Source organism: Lathyrus oleraceus, chromosome 1 (genome assembly GCF_024323335.1).
Source record: "Lathyrus oleraceus cultivar Zhongwan6 chromosome 1, CAAS_Psat_ZW6_1.0, whole genome shotgun sequence".
In the NCBI taxonomy this organism is placed as follows: domain Eukaryota; kingdom Viridiplantae; phylum Streptophyta; class Magnoliopsida; order Fabales; family Fabaceae; genus Lathyrus; species Lathyrus oleraceus.
Genome location: NC_066579.1, coordinates 277230526 through 277245153, shown reverse-complemented (window position 1 = coordinate 277245153; position 14628 = coordinate 277230526). Strand labels below are relative to the sequence as shown.

General features: G+C 36.8%; 2 protein-coding genes across 2 annotated transcripts; both read left to right on the top strand.

Annotated features, from left to right (window-relative positions):
- The first annotated feature begins 4615 nt into the window (after positions 1–4615).
- On the top strand, positions 4616–5573 carry LOC127103242 (F-box protein At1g52495). The gene is made up of 2 exons (XM_051040510.1): positions 4616–4740; positions 4871–5573. The coding sequence occupies exon 2, from the start codon at positions 4920–4922 to the stop codon at positions 5571–5573; it is 654 nt and encodes a 217-aa protein (XP_050896467.1). The 5' UTR covers positions 4616–4740; positions 4871–4919.
- Positions 5574–5579: 6 nt separating this feature from the next.
- Positions 5580–8277, top strand: LOC127103234 (topless-related protein 2). Its single transcript, XM_051040503.1, has 10 exons — positions 5580–5615; positions 5678–5821; positions 5923–5994; positions 6098–6208; positions 6335–6511; positions 6598–6726; positions 6820–6915; positions 7058–7243; positions 7329–7504; positions 7758–8277. The coding sequence occupies exons 1-10, from the start codon at positions 5580–5582 to the stop codon at positions 8275–8277; spliced, it is 1647 nt and encodes a 548-aa protein (XP_050896460.1).
- The last annotated feature ends 6351 nt before the right edge of the window (positions 8278–14628 follow it).

Genomic DNA, 14628 nt, shown 5'->3' with positions numbered 1-14628 from the left:
TGGTCTTTCATTTCATCCACCTTCTCATAAACATTCGGACCCTCAGACGACTCATAATGATAGATGGTGTCCTCAACATGAGGCAAAGTGTGAACAATCGGTGGTGGAACATACATGACCGGGCTAGATGCCGACATGGAAGCAAAAGTAGGCGCGAAACCCTCAGGCACAAAATTTTCTAGCATTCCCCACGGGATTCCGGCAGGCATGGTAGGAGCGAAATGAGCGGCAGGCACGGTTGAAGAAACAACCTTTGATTTGACCGTCCTCTGAGGAGGATGAGTTGCAGGAATTAGAGAAGATTGGCGTTGAGCATCTAGGATTGACTCCACCATGGTAGTTAGGTGGGTGATCTCGTCCTTCAAATCTCTGTTCTCTTTCTCTAGATGTTCCATGATTCAGGGATGATTGGCACGGGTATTATATCGATGAGTCAGCTTGGCTGAAGCACAAAAGATATATCAATAAGACATCTGGCGAAAGAGAAACCTATATGAAAATGATGCATGAAATTCAATGCTTGTTTGTTTTTATTTTCAAGGAACATACTATTTTATTTGCGAATATATAATAATAACAATTGTACAATTTTGTTTGACCATAAAATCTCTTTTATTTATATAATTGGAAGGATTACATTGAGTAAAATTTCAGAAACCAAAATACAAAATACAAGAGGAAAGGAGACTAATCATCCTAAGGATCCCTAACAACAATGTCAGATGATCGGGCCGCAGGCGCGTATTTCTTTCAGATGCGTCGGATCTCGGACTCCAAAGAAGTCTTCATCTGAGTCTTCTCGAGGACAAGCTGATCGATAATCTTCTTCCAAGCAACAAAAGGCTGAGGCATACTAGAGGAAGATGAAACCTCTGGTTCTCTCTGTCTCTTCACTACTCGGTCTTCAAGAAGCTCAATAAGTACATTTTTGTCCTTAGACTCAAGCTACAACTCCTCATGTTTTCTTCTCAAAGCATGGAAACACTATTTCCACATATCCTTCTCTTGCTTCATCTTGGCAAGTGCGTCTTCCAACTCCTCTACATATTGGTTAGGGAGAGTTAATGGCTCAGCCACAACCATAGACATAGGTCTCTCACAAGCATACAACATCTTCAATTCCAAAGCTCTCTTCTTCACCCAAAGAGTGTAAGCTTCCAAAGCTACACAGTTGCGTGGACCAAGCTCGGATCTTCCTTTCCTATGCACATTATGCCAAGCATGCACAATCGTTTGCTTCAGATGTTGGGCATCTTTACCCTCTCTATAGAAAAGACCTTCTAACAAAGTGTTATTGGGTTTGTCTCTCAAGGGGAACCCAAGTTGACGATGAGCCAAAGAAGGGTTGTAGTTAGTTCCTCCTTGTGTACCAACGAGAGGCACATTAGAGAATTCACCACAACAATCAATAATCTCCAAGCTACCCAATGAAGAATCATACCAAACTATATCATCATTAGTGAGAGACATGAGTCTCTGAGACCACCTTAGACATTGTTTGTTCTCCACAAAAGTAGGCGTCTAAGGCAAGTGCAAAATAAACCACTTGTACAAAAGTGGAACACAACACACAATAGTTCCATCACCCTTATAATTCCTTAGATGCAATGAGAAGTACATATCACCTAACAGAGTAGGCACAGGATTCCCAATCAAGAAGATTCTGATGGCGTTAACATCAACAAAACCATTAATGTTAGGGAACAAAGCCAAACCATAGATGAGCAACACAGAGATAACTTCAAGAGCATCCACACTACTGGATTGAGCAATAGCAGTAGCTTCCTTGATGAGGAACTCAGAAGTCAATCCAAACAATCCTCCTTTTTTCACCTAATGAGCCTCTATCTCAGACTTCTTCACATGAAGAGCTTTATCTATAAGCTGAGATTTGGGAATCTCTTCTAATCCATTAAAAGGGACTTTATTAGAAACAGGTATTCCCAAGAGATAGGCATACTCTTCTAACATGGGCACAAGCTGATAATCGGGAAAAGTGAAGCAACGGTAGAGGGGATCATAGAACTGAATCAACACACTCAAGAGTCCTTCAACCACATCAGCAGATAAAATAGATAAAATCTTCCCATGACGTTGTTTCAAGTTCAACAGATCTAATATAAAAGATGATAGCTTCCTTAACTCTTTCAAATTGGGACATCTGAAAGTATACTTCTTAGTGTTCCTTCGTCCATAATCCATGGTCTGAAAATATTTGCAAATAAGACCTCAGTTCCATGAAATTATTTTTCTTGTGATGAATGTTATGGTGCACATGAATGCATGAGTGCAACAATCATAAATAAGGGATCACACACAAGGCAAACAAAGGTCTAGGGATGAATCAAGTCTTTGTCAAGATCAATCATCCATTTTGGTGGGTTACGGTTTTCACCTTCTCAACACCCAAGTTCCATTGATATTGACAAGACTTGATTGGATTAACCAAGAATCAAGGGTTTGTTATGAGTCACGAGCATGGAGTCTGGGTAAGAACCATCTCAAAGGAGTGTACTAGGGATAAGAACCTGTAGGTCATGTTCTAAAAAGTTCCCAGAGTGTTAATTCCATCTATCGGATATTACAGGTTAGGATGACTGACTCATCAACCCATAATATTCTCCAGAGAAACTCGTCTGAGTTTAGTATCGTGTAAAAACCGTTATCAAGTCTACACCTGAACAGTCTCCGCACTACATCCTAGATAGGCCAATTTGGGTTAAATCTTCTACCGTCCTAAGCTTCTCGGACCCCAAATCAGAGAGAGTAATGCTTAACCATAAATGACTTTTGTGACATTCATAACTCCAAAAGGGTCTCCACTGAGTAGATGGGTCTCAAGCTAACTTGTTAAGGACTACTCCAAACAAGTCGAACATGCACAATAAGCAGATTATATCATACAAACAAATATACAAGCAACAAATATACAATTATATACACACATAAAATTAGGCTAAACCCACTAAAGACTATTTCCCCAGTAGAGTCTCCACTAAATTTCCGTAGCGATAAATTCATGACCATCAAGCTATGGATAGGATAGATGTCGATTAAACCAGAGTCGCCACCGCGCTTTTATTATTTCCAAGGGAAAAGCGAAAAGTACGAACAAAACCCAAAAGATAAGAAGTTTTCAAATCAATACTAATAAAATGCGAGAGATTACAGGTAAGGTGGTTGGTTACACCAAGGGAAGGTGATAGCACCCAAAGTGTCCTAGGTACTCCTAGGAAGCCCTTTTTTGTGTGCATATGTGTTTTTTGTACAAAATGATTTTTGCAATAAAATAGAATGGAGGGATGAGAAAAGAATTCATTAATTATATTTTTGTGTTTGGCAAGACCTTCGGACTTGTGCCTATGTACCAACATAAAATGAGGGATCAAAACCTCGTAGTTCGTGGTAACAATTTCAAAATGGGTATATTGCTTTTAACAAAAATTTAAGTTTAACAAAGGCACAAAAGTCCTAAAAAGGTTTGAATGAGTGTTAGTTCTTTTTGTCTTTTTAAATTTTAAGTCAAGTATAGATAGGTTCATTTACAAGTTTGATTAAGAAAAGAGTTTTAAAATGCAATGACATAAGGCCAAAGTTTCTAATTTATAATATGGTCTAAGTTAAAAAACACAAGCAAAGAAGATTTTAAAAGGAGGTAGAGATTTGAAGTTAAATAAGTGGGGAAGAGATGAAAAGACTAATCCTAAGCAAAAAATTAAAAGTTAAGAGTTGAAAAGATCTGACCAATGGGTTGCAATCCAATAGACAAGAATATCATATAGAAACCCAAATTTCCCTTTGACTTTAGAATCAAGCAATATCCATACACAAATAGCAAGGTGAAGAGAAAGGCATCAAATAAAGATAGCCACATCCAAGCTCAACAACTCCATGATCTTCTTCATAATCTCCCATGTATCAGATGAACCCAAATGGATGTTCAATACTTACTTCAGATGAAGTTTCAATTCACAGGAACTTGGTTTCATGAAAGTTGCCACTGGCCAAGTCCTTTTTCATAGGGAGTGTTTCCTAATTCTAAGTCCAATGTCTCATATCCAATCCAACAGTCCACACAAATGTCTTTTAGGGTTTTTCACTACGCCAAAAATGACTTTTAACAGCGCATCTTAGACAACGCTTTTAAAAGAAAGCGCTGTCTAAGGTTAAAATTAAAATAAAACACGGAAAATGTTCCAAAAAAATAATGAAAGCGCTGTCTAAGGGGGGGTCTTAGACAGCGCTTTCTAAAAGCGCTGTCTAAGACCCCCCCTTAGACAGCGCTTTTACAAAGCGCTTTTAAATATAGACCTTAGTCAGCGCTTTTGATAAAGCGCTGTCTAAAGTCTTTAAATTAAAAAAAAAATTAAAACCAAAAGCGCTGTCTAAGGGGGGGTTTAGAAAGCGCTTTTGGAAAGCGCTGTCTAAGGCATACCTTAGAAAGCGCTTTCCACAAAAGCTCTGTTCTTTTGTTTTCCCTCCTGCGAACGTTGAAACCCTATCAGCGAAAACCATAACAGCGAACACGAATACACTTCCATTTTTCGGTTTCAATCATTGAACGTGTTTGAAGAATCGTACGTGTCTCGACATTTGGGTGTTGACTTCGTTTTTCGTTTCCTCCCTACGCAGCCACCACCACTATCACGGCCGCTTCGCCGCCGCCACCACCATAACCACCACCACTGCTTCGCCACCTAGCCTTCATCCGCCTGTATCGGAGCGCCTCCTTCAAGAACGGTAAATAAATTTTTTCTGCAATTTTAATTTCATAGATCCTCGTATTTCTCGTTAATTACAGATTTGAATTCAATCGTTTAGGGTTTCAGTTGTATTCAATAGGTACTGATTTTTTTTAACCTTATTTTAGGGTCTCAATTATATTCAATTGAGACTGATTTCATGAAAGTACAACTCCAATGAGTGATCCTCCAGCTAAATCGCGTGCCCAGCCGGACGAAGATTCGCCGGTAAGCCTCCCTGATGAACTTATTACTGAAGTTCTTTCCTTTGCCGATGCAAAGACTCTTATGCAAATGCGATGCGTATCCAAGTTTTGGAATTTTATTGTTTCTGATCCTAAATTTGTGAAACTTCACTTTAAGCGTTCTGCGCGAAACCCTCACCTGACTCTATTTTTGAGTAAATCCCACCTTGATGGGGATAACAATGTTGTACCCTTCTCTGTAAGTCGGTTGGTCGAGAACCCATTGATCACCCTTCCAAATAACCCTTATTATCGATTAAGGGACAAGGAGTGCCGCTTTGTTATTGGTTCTTGCAATGGATGGCTTTGTTTACTTGGTTATTCTTGTCTCTCTGACTACAGACAGATCTGGTTCCGTTTCTGGAACCCCGCCACAGGTAAAATGTCCCAAAAATTAGGGTACATGTGGGATCATATGTTGGGCCTGTATACTCATTTTAAGTTTGCGTTTGGTTATGATAATTTATCGGAGACTTATAAGATTGTGTTGTCAATTTTGGATGAAGCTGCAAATAGAACTAATGTGCGAGTTTTAAGTGTGGGTGATAATAATTGGAGGGCTATTCAAAGTTTTCCTGCTGGTTGAGGCCTAATGCGATATTGCAATTTACCATTAAACATCGATGATGTTCAATAATCGAATGCAATAGATTGTGAAAAATCGTTGACGTGGTTGATGCCTTGTGTCAGAGTCTACCTCGCTTGAAATTCAATCGGGAGGGAAATCTGCTTGCTGTTACGACAGACGATGGTGGTTTTAAAATCCTCGCTAACGCGGATAGTCTCAAATACTTAAGGGACATTGAAGCATATATACAACGATTCGACGCAAATGTTTGTATCTGTCTATAACTTACCATCTTCACTAGCAAGAATATATATACTAGCATGAATCTAACACACAAGATATCCATTTTGTTATTTATCTATTGTAGAACGGATTAATCTTTCATCCTGTTCAGTATCGAATCGTTACTATACCGGAGAATATGGGTCCGGATAACAAGGTATTCAATGCAACCTTTCCTTTATTGCAAGAGATGCTTGATTAATATATTTCAGTTTTTGTGCCAATAATTTCTTGATGATGAAGCTTTATCTTTTACCAAGGTTGTTCGTCTTCGTTATTCAAATAACGGAGACGCTCTTCTAGCGCTTGGTTCGAAAGGGATTCAGAAGCTGTGGAAATGGATCCCTAATGCATTGAATCCTATGGGAATGGTGTGTATACAGAAAATGCAGACATGCATTTTTCTTTTGTACCAAAGTTTCTGTCATTTGTATATCAATGTGTTGTGTTATGTTATGTTTAGAACATTACTGAGTTTTCTTGTGTTTGTTTTAAAGGCGACTGCGAGATTTGTTCCTAAAGAGTATCGGCCGTCTAGTGGCTTTCTTCTAACTCATGATGTCCCAAACGACTCTGATTTGGCGATTCCATGTATAGACATCTCAAGGAATGATGCCTATGGCGTTTCTGCATGTGGCGGACTCATTTCGTTGTTCAACTTAATATCGTTTAGAGTGAGCTTTCGTTATTCACGAATAACTTATTCGGTTTCATCTCATTGTTTATGAGTTTCGTGACGAAATATTGTTGAATTTTTCAGGTTATGACTAGTTTTATGCAACCTCCACCAGCTGCAACATTTCTCGCGTTTAATCCTGAGGACAATAACACTGTCCTAATCGAAAGGGAAGATTCGGAGATTCATATATTCAATATTCGGTACCATGAGGTAATAAATTTATAAATTAAGGAGATCCAAAGTTTATAGTTACACATTTTCAATAATCATATATATAATGATTTGAACCTCTTCGCTTTTCAGCTTATATCTATATTGAAGGGTCATCAAATGTACATTACTGGTATAGTTTTTTCGCGTCGACTGGATACAATGGTTTCTTCGAGCGCTGATGGAGAGGTATGTTTAAACGCGACTTATGTAAATATATTAGTCAGTGTTGTCAAATAGCAGCGCTATAGCATAGTGGATTTCGATTATACTGTTATGAAAACTGCGAAGTTTGATCGTAAAACGGAATATACGTTTGATGCATTTGTAGCTTTCGTCATGGTGCATGAGCACATGGGTTAACAAGAAATCAGTGTCAATCCAAATACCAGGTGGTAGAAATGCAGTTGCTGGTGAGACTAAAGTTCAGTTTCACGTTGATGAAGTGAAGTTGCTGGTGTGCCATGAGACACAGATAGCAATATATGATGCTTCAGAAATGGAACTAATTTGTCAGGTAAGAACATATTTACGACACTCGCGCACCTTTCGCACCAACCACTTCCGCGAATTAGTGACACATTGATGTTTGTATGTAACAGTGGCTTCCGCGAGACGGGTTGTCTAGTGCCATAACCTCTGCAGCATACTCCTGCAATGGACAACTAGTTTATGCTACTTTTATAGATGGAAACATTGGAATATTTGATGCAGATAGCCTCCAACTAAGATCTCGTATCGGTTCGTCTGCATACCTATACCAGAACCCATCAGACAGGTTTGTCAACAATTACATGTGCTTAAACTTATTTAGTTTCTTTATATTGAGTCAAATGCTTGGAACCGCCAGGCTCAGAACCGAGCATGTTCCTCTCAAGGTCTCAGGTTTTTTTTTGGTCCGATACAATTTTTTTACAAAAAAAATGCTTAGAATTTTGGGATGAAATATGCTAATAGAAGTTGACATAAATTTTCTTACATGATATTTTCAGAAAAATAATAATAGTTAAATGTTTGTTTATTTTGTGCAGCCAAAATGTGTACCCTCTTGTTGTAGCAGCACATCCAGAAAATTCATATCAGTTTGCAATTGGACTGTCAGATGGGTATGTTAAGATTATAGAACCTACCGACTCTGCAGTATGGTTGGGACAGAAAGTGCCTGTTATATGGTTGATGGACTGTCTTTGCTTTTCTCATGATGATAAGAGAACTCATTTTGTTATATGGAAGATGGAAGAATTTGGAGTTGAAGAGTCTTGGGCTCAACTTCTTAGAATCAGTTACCAGGATCTTCAGAGTGTGCATCATGACGTTGTTGACTTGCAATATTCTCAATGGTTGCCATTGCACCTTTCTGATCATGCCAATACACTGATATTGGCTAACAACCAAGAAAGGCAGGCAATTCTATATAATATAAGAGACAATAGAGCAGTGCGAACTAGAATTACCGATGAAATACAATGGTTCTCCGCTAAGGTCCACATCGAAAGCTTGTTTTCTGACATTTTGGAAGTAAGTGCCTCTTATAGAGTATATACTTTTTGAATTTGTGTCAAATCTTGTATTGTTTAATATACGTTACCAATCTTTTCTATTTGATGGCTTTGGTTGATATGGTTTAAGGCTTGACAATCTTTGAATCAAATGAATTTGTTTTTATTTTTTATTTATAAGAAGCTAGATAACATTTTAAAGATCATTAGCTTGAAGGTGTTTCTTCAAAAAGGAAATTCAGTTTTTGCATTATTAATTTCATTTACTTCAGAACTTTCTTACAAATAATATATTGAACCGACTGATTTATTGCCTTGTTTAGAATTATGTTTTCGGTATATTTACACATATCTCATATAATTAAATAGTTGGAATTAATTCAAAATATGTTATATTATTATGTAGTACTTTGAGGAATTCAAGTGTGCATTTTATACAAAGGATCAAGTGGACGAAATCAAAGAGGAGTGGTGTCAATTCATGATAGAGCTCAATGTTTGTTCATAAATTTGTGTAATTAATGTGTACATTTGTAGTATATGTAATGACTTGTAAATGTGTACATAAATTTGTATATATTTTGATACATTTAAGGCAAAATTGGTTTGAATTGGTATATATATATATTTGTTAGCCAAAAATTGGTAGAAAAAAGGCCAAAATGGCATATATAAAATGTGATAATTGTCTGTCAAAATCTGGTTGAAAACAGGTAGAAATTCTGGTTTATAAACCTGGAAAAAATGTGGTTTAAAACAAAAGCTTCAAAAATTTTCGTATACCTTAGACAGCGCTTTTGTAAAAAGCGCTGTCTAAGGGGGGGATTAGAAAGCGCTTTAGGCAAAAGCGCTGTCTAAGGGGGGGGCTTAGACAGCGCTTTTTGAAAAGCGCTGTCTAAGGTATACCTAAAAAAATTAAAATAGGAGGGTCTTAGAAAGCGCTTTTGGCCAAAGCGCTGTCTAAGGGGGTGGGGCTTAGACAACGCTTTTCAAAAGCGCTGTCTAAGGTATACCTAAAAAATTTAAAATAAGAGGGTCTTATAAAGCGCTTTTGGCCAAAGCGCTGTCTAAGGGGGGGGCTTAGACAGCGCTTTTAAGATTTAAAAAAGCGCTGTCTAAACCTTTAGCAGCGGAGGTTTAGACAGCGCTTTAAAGCGCTGTCTAAGGCTAAAAAAAGCGCTGTCTAAGGTCTTGTTTGTTGTAGTGTTTGTTGTTATTTCGTACATTAAGGTCAAAAGACCACAAACATAAGCAATTATGTACAATCACAATATAATCATAAGATAAGGCTCAAATGAGCAAAGAGGAAATGGCATTAAGGTAAACAAGTTAAATGGTATGAATAATGGCAAATGTATAAAGACTTAAAAATTAAAGTGCATAAAAGTAAATGGCTTGAAATTAAATGTTAGTTGTTAGTTGATTAGAAGTTAGTTTGCTTTTGCTTTTATTTTTTTAATTCATTCTTTGGAGAATACTCAACCCATTATTCACAAGCATGGATCCTTGAACCAATACATCTTCCAAAGGAAGGAAAAAAGTTCAAGTTCCCACACAATACCATGAAAGAGGGGAGACTTACAATCTCACTTACTAGAATGATATGCCTTTTATGTCAAAAATTTAGCGCTATGTTAAGCAATCGTAATTGTACTTATGTAGAAGTAACAACTATTTAAGGTTGGGCAATAGAAATTTTAGTGTTAATGCACGTTAGTGATATGGTATTACGAACCAGACTCCTAAAACATACCACAGTTAAAAGAATATGCAAAAGGGGTGGATCTAATCTCATCCACACTTATGCTGAGTTTGCAATCAACTAGCCTTAGGATATAGAGACATCATAGGTCTATGAAATGAATGAGAAGAGAATGGGATTGAGATGAAAAGGGAGGGGAAATGGAATCAACACAAATTGTTCAAAGGAGGACTTTTATCAAATTAAAACCAGTAATTCATTTTGGGAGATGAAATATACATTTCATCAATCCCCTAAATCTAATGATTTTAACTCAACAAAGTCAAATCAACCTTGACCAAGGGCCAACAACACAAGTCAAACTCCACAAGTCAAACTCCACAAGTCAATATCAAAAGCTCAACTCAATTAATTTTGCAATTAAATAATTAAGATCAATTTAAAAAATGCATTAAATTAAATTATGGTTGGTCAAAATCCTAAAGCCTTGTCAAAACACCAAATAAATGGCTATGAGATTTACCATTGGTCAAACAAGGTCAAAGGACCCTGGAGAAAAAATTTCATTAATTTTGGAAACTTAAAACAATTTTTAAACAATTAAAAATATTCACAAAAACAATTAAATCATGAAAAATATTAATAATGATCCAAAAAATAATTTTAATTCAGAAAATAAAAGAGGAGTTTATTTAAAAAAATTGGTGAAACTCTCATGTTTTTCCGATCAATATTAAAATTAATATGAATTAATGAAAATAAACCAAATAAAATGAAAATCACAAAATAGCAAAAAACATGGACCACTTGATCTCCCTCATTAATTGAGGTGGCAGATCAAGTGGCTCCTAACGCGCATTCCCTAATAGACTTTAGTTAATGCGCAGTAGGAAAGGTAATCAGAACCAACGCGTGAGATTAGAACATTTAAAAAGGATCATATGGCCCAAACGAACGCCAACACACCACCGGAGCCAAAGCTCCGATCTCCTTCTCCAGTGAGCCTCACCGGACTAGTTCACTCTCATCCATCACCAAAATAAAAAATAAGGACATGAATTTAAAGTAAAAATGCTCAGGAGCTCGAATCTGACCTTAATTTCATCTAACTCCAAGTATATTGAAAGATACAGGGATTTGAAATTTGAGGATCATGATCTGAGTTGCTTCGTTTTGACCTCAAAGCAACTCAATCTTGTTTCCTACATCGATAGGACTTTAGACAACCAAATATCAAGAAGAATTATGGAGAATTGTGTGAGAATCTAAGAGATGAAATTTTTTGAAAATTACTTTCAATGCAAGTCTGTATGAACACAATCTTAATTCTAATTGCTCTTGATATTGATCTGGACACTTAATGGAATGGAAATTAATCAACAAAAGGCACAAGACTCTTGGATATTTGAATCTCAAAATAGTGGAGATTCAAACTCCATTTCCAATGGAAATTCTCAAGGTTATCCTTTGAATGGGAGGGTTTGGAGCTAGGGATTCAAATCTGGCGTGCAGGGTCCTTGATTTTAAGCATGAAGGGCTCTATTTATAGGCCAAATGATTGTTATTTGCACACTTGAAATTAAGTTCCAAAAATAGCAATGTACATTGCATGGATGCATGAGCGTGTGATAGGCCCATGTAATCATCTCTTCAGGTCCAAAAATGAGTACAAATATTGCTGAAGTCACATTGGTAAGCCATGCAATTGTGTATGAGAAATGCAAGTTCAATTATGCCAAATGGTCATCGATGTTCAAGCCATGCGCAAGTCACTCATGCTTTGTCCAAATGGAATGGAATCGGAATTTTTGGAAAGGTTAGATCAAGAGGAACAACTTTAATGTTGAACATGTTTTCATTTGAAACTTGGATCATGATGAATAATGAGGTGGAAGTTGGGAAAGTCAAACATGTCAAAAAAAATTCTAAGTGTCAAGCCATATGTTTACTTATTCCACCTTGGCTAAATTTTTATGTGAGCTTCAAATGAGAAATTTTCCTTCACCAAAGTTGTAGATATCTCAAAGTCCTTCTAAATGGTAAAAAGTGTGGCCTCATTTGGATTTAGAATGAAGGAGTTATGCATTTTTGATGTTGAGGAAAATCACTTGTTTAATGGTATTGGTCCAAAATGACCTATAGTGTATCCTCATATCACATGCAAATAAAATTTTAGTTTTCTCTTCCTCAAAAAATCAAAGTTGAATTATATATCTTGAGTTTGATTGTGAAACTTGAATAGATTTCATATCATACAAATTGAGCAAGTTATGGCGTTGGGAAGTTGACCTCCCAATTAGGGTTTAAACAAAATGACCTATAATATTTCACCATAAACAATGACTTTCCAAGAAAAACTAACTCTTGACCTCAACATGAAAGTTGTTTGGAATATAACCTTTCTCTTGGAGTCAGTTTCATATGACAAAAATTGTAGGAGATATGGTCTAGGGAACCCCAATTTTGATCAGATGAATTCCTCTGGTCAATCACCATGGACCAACTTGCTAGATTGATATTCTCTTGACTTTTGGGACTCATGGAGGATCCCATGAAATATTTGATCAATTGTTGAAGAAACTTATTGAAGGAGTTACACAAGATACCTAGATGAATTAGGGTTTCCAAGGCAAACCAACTTCAAACTCTTGATGATTTCTTGATCAAAATATCATGTGAAGATCATGGGGACTCATATATGATGCTTGGAGCCATACTAAACCAATTCTTGATTGAACTCCTTGCACTGAGGGTCTTAAACCCTAGATGTGAGCTTGATAGATCAAATGTGAGCATGTGCTCTACCTACAAAGGAGTTAGTTTATACAAAGACATATTTTTGGTATTTTGGTTAGTAAAAACGATAAAATACAAAGTATGATACAATCAAATGGTGCTTGGTGATCTCTCCCAATGCAAACCCAATGAATGAGGGGTAAGGAGGATGCCAAGATGTGATCCCGATGCTAATGCATATGATGAGATATCATGAGGGATCTTAGGGTCAAAATTGGGGTCTTACACCCTCATTTGTACTAAGCACAGCTAACCCCAAACTTAAAGGTTGCTATCCCAAAATAACCCCTAACTTAGAATGCACATGGATATGATATCTCACAAAAATACTTTGAACATGATGGGGGAGTGTTTGGGCCATGGGTTAATATTATGTGGTTTTTTTAAAACAAATAAATGGTTAAAGGCACAATTGGGGTTAACAATGGATAATAATGAAAAGGATGGTTAGAAAGGCTCAGGGGTAGAAAAAAATGTGTCTCAATGTATGTAATCATGCAATCGAAATTAGAAAATAATATACGCAAGTTCTGAATGATAAAGACATACCTGAATGCTCTCATATGATGTACATTGGGTTTGGCTTTTTCTACTCTCACCATGTTGGGTAGAACTGAGAACCTCCACATTACCTCTTGCTCGATGTGGCTTCTCAATCAGTTGTGGTAAACCTACTCAAATTTTAGTCCAATTCAATTAAACCAATTAGATCATCTGGAGGTATATATAAAAAAAAATTATTTTGGCGAGTTAACATGCATAGAGCACACACATGCCTTCAGTTTGGGTACTTTTTGCACAACCATTAAAGCTACAATTATCACATTCTAGATGAAAGTAAACAACCGAAAATAAACCAACTTAAAGCCAACAAAACTCAAAAATTAATATAACATTGAAACTATAACATAAAAATTACGAATACTTTCCTTTTGTTTCCTCCCAAGCAGCGCTCATTTATCGTCATTAGCTTGACCCCTCTTTCCCCTATTATGGGGGGTACTTCAGCTTCCACACCCTGTTGCTTATCTTTTCCAAAACCAAGAAACTGTCTTTTTCAGAGGTATGGGCTCCTTAGTGCCACAAGTCACTTCCAACTTCCATATCCTTACCTCGATATTGTTTTCTCTTATTTCTCATGGCTTTTGGAATGGAGATAGGATTTTTTCCGCTCAAGGTTGCTAAAGAAGGTGATACTAGTTGAAATGGCCTTCCTGCGAGTTTTTCTGATGTTGGCATGTTACTTTGGCCTTTCGCATTTGTCTTGATCATGCCTACTTGATCGTGATTTTCTTTTTCTACGTCTAGCTTCCTGTTTTCAAGCACATTTAAGGTTATTTAATCATCATAAACTTTTAAAGTCAGTGCACCATGTTCTATGTCGAAATTGGATCTACTTGTCTGCATGAATGGTCGACCCAAAATGATAGGTGTCTCTTCATCTTCAGGTATGTCCATGATCACAAAATCAACAGGAAACATAAATTCCTCTGAGGTAACCAGTACGTCTTCCGTTATCCCATATTCAATCTTTATGGAGTGATCTACAAATTTTAGATTTGTCCCTTTATCTCTGATTTTTCCAATACCAAGCCTTTGATAGATAGACAATGGTATCAGACTCACACTAGCTCCTGAATTAATAAGTACCTTCTTGAAATTTCTATTTTTTATAGTGCATGGGACTGTGAGAGATCCATGATCCTTCTGCTTCATTGGAATTCTCCTACTCGGTGATATATCACTACATTTTTCGTTAACGGTTACCGACCCTTCTCCTATTGGTCTTTTTCTAGAGATTACCTCTTTCATAAAAATTTTGGTACATGAGAATTTTCTCAAGTGCTTCAAAGAAAGGCATATTGACCTCTAACTTTTTTAACATTGTGATGAATTTCTCAAAGT